Source organism: Phycodurus eques, chromosome 16 (genome assembly GCF_024500275.1).
Source record: "Phycodurus eques isolate BA_2022a chromosome 16, UOR_Pequ_1.1, whole genome shotgun sequence".
NCBI lineage: Eukaryota > Metazoa > Chordata > Actinopteri > Syngnathiformes > Syngnathidae > Phycodurus > Phycodurus eques.
Window position 1 is genome coordinate 4,247,336 of NC_084540.1, and position 10,165 is coordinate 4,257,500.

The window sequence follows — 10,165 nt, forward strand, 5'->3', positions numbered from 1 at the left end:
CGAGTGGGTTTCACAGTTCGTTTTGATCATAAACCTGCTTTGGCATGCGAGTGGCCTTGTAGTAGTGGTAATAGAGAAATTAAGTGTCCCAAATGCTAATATACTGTAGGACTTAACAACAGTTAGCTTGTAGTGGGATAGTAGTCAAATGTAAACACAAGCAATGCTACTCAACAAAAAAATAGTTAGCTAGACACTCTTGTGTTCCATAATACTGCAAAAATATAGGAGAAGGGGTGGGAGCACTCCTTTTTGTTTTGTTTTTAAATTGTCGTGCCAAACACAGCCGTCAACGCGTTGGCCTGACAGTGCTGTATACTGTTTTGGAGTAAATGTGCGCCTTCTCGCGATCCGTAGTCCATCCGGATCTCAAGACCAACACACAAATTCGCACCGCTGCTGGATTGCTCTGCGTAACATAGTCATATTGTTAATAGGTATACAAGTTAAATATGCCTTTGCCTGTGCAGGTTTTCAACTTTCAGGTAAGTGTGTCGCTGTTTTCATGTACAACAACGCAATCAACTAACGGGTGTTATCCATGAAACCCAGAGTAACGCATTAGCTGGCTAGCCGGCTAAGCTAAACTACAGAACTTGACTAACAAACGGGAAATCCCAAGCACAGACTCACGTTATTACAACCATAATTTAGTTAAATAGCAAAGCCGTACCGTTTTGCTCCAAAATAAATGTAAACGTGCGTGTAGTCCTTTCCATGAAGGGCTACGATTACGAACAAGTGACCAAATTGTTTATAAGTGCTCAGTGCGTTAGGTGCAACCAAACAAAAATGTGCCTGACGTACGATGACCACTTGTAAATAGAATAAACATAAACTTACCATCTCATTTTGAACAAACAGTTTTTAAATTACGTTTGGAATAGTTAGCTTAAACACGGCCTTGGATGGCTAACAAAAAACACTGACGGCCGTTACAGTATTTAGGTTTAAAGAACACCGAAAAACAGCAAACTATGCAAGTACCCAACATAAGTACTTGTATTTCAACTTAATGGGTGTCGCATTGACGAAGGTACAGGTTGTTTACATGTGCGCGTTGTAAATAACGATAGGTCGCAATAACAAGTTAACTTTCTGTTGGTTGGTAGCAACCTGCTTGTCACGAGCTTTGGCAAGTATCTTCATGGATTTGCATCATTTACAGAATAACATCTGATCTGTATAACAGCCAAATTATTTCAAAGAGTGCATCTGAACATTACTATTCCACCACCAACAACCTACTGATACGATGGAATGTTACAAAGCCATACTTACCTTCGTTGCCAACGTTCTGTATTTTGAGACATTTCTTGCATACTTACTATTATTGTGCGGGAAAGCCTTGTTTGCAAGGCCATTGTAAGTCCGGTCAATTACTTAATATTTTAACCTTCATTTTCATGTTATTTCGTGTTGATTTACATAATTGCCATTTCACTGTTTTAATTTTTGTGTTTTATTTTAACAATATTCAGTAATGCATACTGTAGATAAATACATAGTGTGACAGTAATTAAATGTATTGTATCACAAGTGCAATACAAGTACTGGCAGCTAGATAGATAGATAGGTAAATAACTCAGTAACTAACTTTAATAATTCCGTGAGGGTAATTAGATGGCCACAGCAGCAATGTTCACCATTACACTAACAAAAATAGGAGCAAACAACAAAGTCAAAAGAAAAAAAAACACCATTTGTCGGGGACCCAATGAATATAAACGTCTAATCAAAACAAGGAGAAAAGAAGAGATTTAAGATTTGCAAGTAATAGATGAAAAAGTATAGATATAGTCCAATTAGTAAATCAGCCAAGCAGATTATTGCTCAAGTGTGAACTGGTGCATTTGTCATAGGGAGCTGTGGAACCTATGCAGATTGATGCAGACCCCCAAGAGGACCAGCAAAATGCTCCAGACACCAACTACATAGTGGAGAACCCAACACTGGTACCTGTTGCTGTATATTCATTGTTGCACACAAGTGTATTGCCTTTGCACAATTGATGATTGATTGGAATATTACACATTTGTCCTCACATTAATCATTTGCATGTGACAAGTGTGAAGGCATTTATTTAGTATGTTATATAGTATGTCATTCACATTTGAGCTCTCTTGCTTTCTCTTTAGGACCTTGAACAATATGCGACCAGTTACAGTGGACTAATGCGTATCGAGAGACTCCAGTTTATCGCAGAGCATTGCCCGCAGCTCAGAGTGGAATCCCTGAAGATGGCTCTAACCTTTGTCCAAAGGACCTTCAACGTTGACACTTATGAAGAGGTCCACCGCAAACTAACTGATGCCACACGGTACTATAGTGCCCTTAATACGAAATTGCAATTACCTTCTTTTAGCGCTGGAATTAATGTTTCTATTGCCGTGTCATCATTGTGTGAGCATACACCATCACTAGCGTGGTTCAGATGGAGCCCAATATTCCAATTAGAAAAAAAAGAGAGTCAGTCAGGATAAATAGATCATTCGGTTTCACAGGGGTAGAATATTCCTTCCCCAAAACCGATCAAAAGTAATATTTTGTCATATACAGTGCCACCAGAAAGTATTCACACCCCTTCACTTTTTCCACATCATGCTGTGTTTTATTCTGAAGCTGATTTGAGTATAGTTTTCTTTAAAAAAAAAAAAAAGAAAGAGAGAGGCTGTAACCTGAACAATCTCCCATGCGCCCTCCTCATGAGTAAAATGACCAACGTCTTCATTCCTTTTGTGTTTATTCATTATAATGTTTGGTGAGATAAATCCAACAATAATATATTCCATAATGACAAAGTAAAAACATATTTTCAGAGAGTCGTGCAAATCCATTGAAAATGTTAACATTTAAACATAATGGGTACATAGGTATTCACACCCTTGGCTTAATATTTTGTTGAAGCACATTTGGCAGCAATCACAGCCTCAAGTCTTCTTGGGTATGTCTCTACGAGCTTGGCACACCTCTTTTTGGGGCATTTTCTCCCATTCTTCTCTGTAGAGCCTCTCTAAGTCAGTCAGATTGGATGGGTAGCGTTGGTGGACAGCCATTTTTAGGTCTTTCCAGAGATGTTCGATTACATTCAAGTCGGGGCTCTAACTGGGCCACTCAAGGACATTCATAGGCTGCTCCTGAAGCTGCTCCTTTGTTATCTTGGCTGTTTGCTTTGGGTCATTATCATGTGAATTGAGGCCCTAGTCTGAGTTCCAGAGCACTCTGGAGCAAGTTCTCTTAAATAATGTCTCCATATTTGGCAGCTGTCAGCTTACCCTCTATGAGGACGAGTCTCCCAGTTCCTGCAGCAGAAAAACAGCCCCACCGCATGATGCTGCCAACGCCAGGCTTCACAGTAGGGACGGCGTTAGCCAGGTGATGAGCAGTGCCTCTTCTTCTCCAGATATGACGCTTGCAATTCGGGCCAAAAAGTTCTGTTTTGGTTTCATCAGACCAGAGAATTTTGTTTCTGCAGGTCTGAGAATCCTTAAGGTGCCTTTTGGCAAACTCCAAGTAGGCTGCCATGTGCCTTTTAGTGAGAAGTGGCTTCCGTATGGCCACTCTACCATAAAGGCCTGATTAGTGGAGTGCATTAGCAATGCTTTACCTTCTGAATGGTGTTGTCCTATCTCCGCAAGGGAACACTGGAGCTCCGCCTTATTGACCATAGGCCTTCTTCCGCGGTTACTCAGCTTGGTCGGACAGCCAGCTCTAGGAAGGGTCATGGTTCCAAACTTCTTCCATTTCGGAAGAATCGAGACCACAGTGCATTTCAGGACCTTCAAGGTTACTGAAATTCTTTTGTATCCTTCCCCAGATTTGTGCCTTGACACAATCCGGTCTTGGAGGTCTGCCGACAATTCTTTAGACTTCGTTGCTTGGTTTCTGCTCTGATATGCAGTGGCAACTATGATACCTTGTATAGACAGGTGTGTGCCATTCCAAATGATGTTTAATCAACTGAATTTACCACAGGTGGACTCCCAAGTTGTAGAAGCATCTCAAGGATGATCAGTGGAAATCAGATGCACCTGTTCTTAAGTTTGAGTGTCATAGCAAAGGGTGTGTGAATGCTTATGTATCAATTATGTTTGATTGTTTATACAAATGTCTGAAAATATGTTTTTACTTTGTCATTATGGGATATTTTATGTAGATTTAATCCTTTTTTTTTTTAAAGAAAACTATACTCAAATCAGCTTTAGGATAAGTGTAACAGCAAAATGCGGAAAATGTGAAGGGGTGTGAATACTTCCTGGTGACACTGTAAATGGTGAATCAGAATGTTGTCAGGCTGCGTTCTGTCTGTACGTGCTCTGTCTTGACGTACTGTAAATGCTCAGTGACGTCATTTATCCGCTCAGTGCACGCCTCAGAGTGCTTGTGCATGGGAGCCTGGAGGAGGGAAAGAAAAAGATTCGGGAAGGTATCTGTCCATTGAACTCGCCTGGCTGTTTCAGAGTGCACCTCGGGTGGCCGCAAGGGCGCAGAGTGCTTGCTGAAATTTGCCCCGGAGGATAACTTCATCCATCCATTTTCTGAGCCGCTTCTCCTCACTAGTGTCGCGGGCGTGCTGGAGCCTATCCCAGCTATCATCGAGCAGGAGGCGGGGTCCACCCTGAACTGGTTGCCAGCCAATCGCAGGGCACATACAAACAAACAACCAGTCGCACTCACGTTCACACCCACGGGCAATTCAGAGTTGTCAATGAACCTACCATGCATGTTTTTGGGATGTGGGAGGAAAGCGGAGTGCCCGGAGAAAACCCACGCAGGCACGGGGAGAACTTGCAAACTCCACACAGGCGGGACCGGGGATTGAACCCCAATCCTCAGAACTGTGAGGCAGACGCTCTAACCAGTCGGCCACCGTGCTGTCCGGAGGATAACTTGAAGGGGCAAAAAAAATTCAGGAAGGGACCAGTGCGTCACACTCCCCTGGCCTCGACAGATTGCGCCTTGGTCAGCCGTGAGTGCGACAACGGCCTGCTGTCTACATAGATCAGCCCATGTCACACATTGGAATGATTTCAATCAAAATGAAATCATGTCCGCATGTAAACTTGGCTACTGTGTGAATTAGGCACAGTTGTAAAAGCTCCTTGAGTCTCTAGAAGGAAGAAAAGAAACGACAGTGGAGAAGTTGTAATCAAAATGTTCCTATTAATGCCTCGTTACATGGATAATCGTTTTAATGTATGCAGATCAGCTTTCTATGTAATCATTTGGCTCATTGTGTTGCAGAGGCTAATTATTATAATTACTGTGATTAACAAAATATTTAATAAAAACAAAATGTTTTCCGTTTTTGCCTTAAGGGAAGTCCAGAGTGTACCAGAAGTCGCTCCAGAGGGTGCGGTTGTCCCTCCTCCTTTGGATTCAGCGTGGGCAGAGTCTACCAGGAAGAAGGCTCTGCTTAAATTGGAGAAACTGGACACCGATCTCAAAAATTACAAGGGGAATTCAATTAAAGAGAGCATCAGGTACGATAAAAGAATTATGAGCAATGTAGGAATAAGTTTGGATAAGTTTGCATGCAGTCTAGTATGTAGCCATGTAAAATGGTACTCATCCTTGCTTTCTGACCATCCTTAGGAGAGGACATGATGACTTGGGGGACCATTACCTCGACTGTGGTGACCTCAGCAATGCCCTCAAGTGCTACTCTCGAGCCAGGGATTATTGTACCAGTGCTAAACATGTCATTAACATGTGTCTGAATGTAATCAAGGTAGAGAAAATGACACACCAACATTCAGACCCTCTTTTTGTATTCTATAGCAAGACTCCTTACAACTAGTGGTCAGGGTTATGAATGTCCAGCCCCCCCCCATTGTTTTAAGTATGCACATGCAATATATTGTGAAAAGACCTCAGATAATCAATCGCGATATGTGGTAGGGTTGGGCATCCTTTGAATTTGAGCGATTCCGGTTGCTTATTTCGTTTCCGGTTCTAAACTATTCTCGATTTAGATTCTTTTAAGGGTCTGGGTCAAAAACGTTTGCATGGTTTAAATGTAGGGTGTCCAGATTATGAACATCCATTTTATGAGCAGCGAGCAGCATAGACTAAAATGAACATTTGACTCAGTGTTCTTTACAACCAGTATCAATATCAAGATGGAGCAATGTTTCTATTTACATGACTTGTTCATTTATTGTGTGCTCTATACTGAGTACTGTATCTTCACAATTATTCTCTAGCATTTTAGACAAAAGTTAAAACATCAATGACCTTTAGGGGGCATTCAAAGATTGCCTACTGAAATAGGTTGCGGTCAAATCAACATAATAATGAGTGCCAACTTACTGTAATTAAATTAGTTTATTGCAATTCAATTAGTTTAACAAATACTGTTAATGACATGCTTACTCTAACTTTCTCACTGTCTCTCCTATATGGGCGGTGTTGTCCAGAGTTTGCGTCGGTTGAGCTCCCACCCCCCACCCCCCACACAGCGTTGCTTGAACGCGGCATGCTTCTCCTTGTGTACGTTCTTCAGGTGCCCGATCAAATTTATTGGGTAGGAGCATTTTGATGACGTTCCTCACGACATATACTTAAGTTATGCACAGACTGCAAATAACTTGTGTGTTGTTTGTCTGAGACACCGCAAAATTGTCCTACACCGACAACGTGTTTTTTCACTGACAAGCTTGAAAAAAACCTTATTGGCCGTCAGATAGTTACAATACTACGTTTCAAGACACATGATAGGGCTAAAAATAAACTAGCTTTTGGATTCATACGCGACGGCGACGCTGAGTAAATGTCTTTTGCGGAGCCGATCGATGACTTCATTGATTGGATCGGCGAATTGTGACATGAAAGCTGATCAGCATAAAATGCTAATTATCGGCCGATACCGATCAAACTGATCAGATTGGTGTAAAGTTTAGTTTTTGCCACTTCTTCTTCAGGGCCGGCGGACTAGGCATCAAAACTGGGAACCAAAATTTTAATGATTCAGGGAGAACCGGAATGTTAGTCACGCTTGCAATCGGTTCTCGATTCTCGATGCCCAACTCTGTGTTTTTTTTTTTTTTATCGCACAGGTTAGTGTTTATCTCCAGAACTGGTCCCATGTACTGAGCTATGTCAACAAGGCTGAATCAACACCAGAGATTGCAGAGGTGAGCATCATTCTCCTTGAAGAGAATGTCACTTTCACTCAAATTGTGCTTGAAGCTGTTTTTTCCTGCATTAATGAGCCATTACAAGGGATACAACACCCTCTTGTATGATTCAACTAAACAAGCGTGTGAGAAGGCCCCAAGACAGCATCAGCTTATCAGAAATAATTAGGCGTGTAACGATCGACAAACAATTCAACACAAGACTGGTTATTATAAAATCAAACAGAAGAAAAGCAAAATAAAACAAGATGATGAAAAAAACAAGCAGAAGGCAGCAGTAGATTTTGTCTCTTATCAATGTACAGAAACCAAACCACATTCTGCACGTGTTACAACAGCGTGGCTTCATAGTAAAAGAGTGCGGGTACTAGACTGGCCGACCTGCAGTCCAGACCTGTCTCCCATTGAAAATGTGTGGCGTAAAATACGACAACGGAGACCCCGGACTGTTGAACAGCTGAAGCTGTACATCAAGCAAGAATGGGAAAGAATTCCACCTACAAAGCTTAAACAATTATTGTACTCAGTTACCAAATGTTTATTGAATGTTGTTAAAAGACAAGGTGATGTAACACAGTGGTAAACATGAAATTGTCCCAGCTTTTCTGGAACATGTTGCAGCCATAAAATTCTAAGTTAATGATTATTTACTAAAAACAATAAGGTTTATCAGTTTGAACATTAAATATCTTGTCTTTGTACTGTATTCAATTCAATATAGGTTGAACATGATTTTCAAATCATTGTATTCCGTTTTTATTTATGTTTAACACAACGTCCCAACTTCATTGGAATTGGGGTTGTACATGTTCAGTAAGAGTAGGAAGAAGTAATGAACTTATCGGGTGCTACTCCTAAACCTGAGTACAGAGTGGATTTGGCTAATAATAAGGAAACAGGAAGCTATTCATATACAATATACTCTCGGTATTCAAAATAATGGGCCCATGTAAGGGAATCACAACAGTTAAAAAAAAAAAAAAAACGCTCACGTGACATGCCGACCAATCACGGCAGATAAAGGTGTTCATGCGCTGTAGAAATGTCTAACATACGGTTTGTAATTGTATGGTTATCTTATATTTCCCTCTCACCGCTACTGAGGGGGAGTTAGTTCACTTTAGTTTTTCCTGTCAGGATGGAAGGTGGTGCCTCTTGCTCCAGGCTGGGCGGACAGGCTCACCGGCTTTCACATGCGAGGAGCGGAGCAGCCACAAGCCTTGCAATCGATCGGTACAGGGAAGACTGGCAGCCCACAGTGGCCACCCAGGTTGCCGCCCCGCACCAAAATAAAGCATATAACCGCGAGGAACGTTTGAAGTGAAGTGCAGCTAGCTAGCTGGCTAGCTGCCTTGTTTATCAAAGCACAAGCAAGTGATCCACCATGCTATCACAGTGGCGTGGTCCAAGGTAAACCCAGTCGACTGGGCCTTTCACATCCACATGAACTCATGTATTGTACATCAGTTCAGTTTTGACAAACATCGGCTGAATACTGTATGTAATTTCGGCCACATTGTTTCTGCTTTTTAAATCTTTCACAATTATCTGACATCTTAAGTTACTGTTACCATTTTTTTTATATTCTCTGTCTGTCCAATAAGTATTTACCACCCAAATTTTCAATATTGTTGATTACTAATGCCCTATTTAAATACACCCTATGCAGTTTTTTGTTGTATTTATGGCACTTAATTGTTTTTTGAAAGGCTTGTAAACATGCCTAAAACAATACAAACACATTTAAACACATTATATATTGAGAGAGATCAATGGATAACACAAAAATATTGTCCAAGCAGTATAAAAAGTAGAGCCACAACTGTAATCAAAATCTGCTTTGAGGAAGCGTTAATAATACATAAAGAACTAAACACATTAACAAACCTGCTCTTTGTCGGACAAAGTGAGGCTTGGAGAAAGCATCCAGTAGTTGTTGTTATCGCTCGTTTTCTTGTCAGACAAGGCTGCTCCTCGTACTCTGCTATCGTTCTTTCAAAGGCTACAAATATTTATTTGATCGCTGCACCTGGTCGCGCATTCAGCAACGCTCAGCATTTTTATTTTACACATTTTCACACGACAATCACATTCACGACACTTTACACTGATACGTACATCTGCTGAGCGATGTGTTGATCATAAACGTCTCTATTATGTTAGGGGCTAGCAAGCTACGCTAGCGATCTTGAAAAGCGCTTAAAAACATATCCACGCACACAGTGGTGTCCCGGTCTGACCACTAGGGGCACTACGAAGAGGAGTGTCTCGATGAGGAGCATATACAGTACAGGATAAGAGGCTTTGTGGTAACAGCTGTGTGCTAACTGAAAAATAATGCAAGTAAAAGGAATTACAAGCGTGTTTCTTGGAAATACAACACAATCATACCTCCATATGAAGTCTGCCGTGTGTAAATCCAATGTGTTATTTCCTAGTATCGATAAATTCAGTTAATTACCTTTTAATACGATTTAAATCGATATATTTTCCTCCGGATGGCTAATTTGCCGAGTACAAATTGATCCAGTTGGATCGTTGCTTAATAAATCAATACATTCTTGTAATCGTTACACCCCTACAAATGATCCATGATGAAACATGATTGAATTGACACAGCAAATGGATTTAAAAAAAATAATAATAAAATGTTTTGCAAAGCCACCTTTAAAAGAGCCCAAGGAATCGCTTTGGAAAAAGAGTGGCACATATCCTGAAAGATGGATGAGTGTTCCATTACTCTGAACATTGTTTGGACTTTGCACGTTGTTTTCTCTTCATGCAGCAACGAGGAGAGCGAGACAGCCAAAATCAAGCAGTTCTTACCAAATTAAAGTGTGCTGCAGGTAAGAAAACATGACAGTCTGTTATGTTCTCCCTCATTATGAAAACATATTATGCCCTATCATTGTTGGGGGATGAATTCTATGGTGTTTCAAATGCTTACAACGCTCTTGTTTATATTTTAGGCCTGGCGGAATTGGCTTCTCGAAAATACAAAGCGGCTGCCAAGTGCTTTCTGCAGG

The 10,165-nt window shown here is 41.0% G+C and overlaps 1 protein-coding gene across 2 annotated transcripts in view; it reads left to right on the plus strand.

Moving 5' to 3' along the window:
* The first annotated feature begins 362 nt into the window (after nt 1–362).
* Nucleotides 363–10,165, plus strand: part of gps1 (G protein pathway suppressor 1) — a 14,785-nt gene continuing 4,982 nt past the window's right edge. For both annotated transcript variants that reach the window (XM_061699634.1, XM_061699635.1), the window contains exons 1-8: nt 363–485; nt 1,863–1,955; nt 2,139–2,320; nt 5,319–5,483; nt 5,596–5,731; nt 7,059–7,136; nt 9,925–9,985; nt 10,109–10,165. The exon at nt 10,109–10,165 is cut by the window's right edge and continues 29 nt beyond it. In XM_061699634.1, coding sequence (XP_061555618.1) covers nt 453–485; nt 1,863–1,955; nt 2,139–2,320; nt 5,319–5,483; nt 5,596–5,731; nt 7,059–7,136; nt 9,925–9,985; nt 10,109–10,165 — 805 coding nt within the window. In that variant the 5' untranslated portion in view covers nt 363–452. The remainder of the gene's footprint in view (nt 486–1,862; nt 1,956–2,138; nt 2,321–5,318; nt 5,484–5,595; nt 5,732–7,058; nt 7,137–9,924; nt 9,986–10,108) is intronic.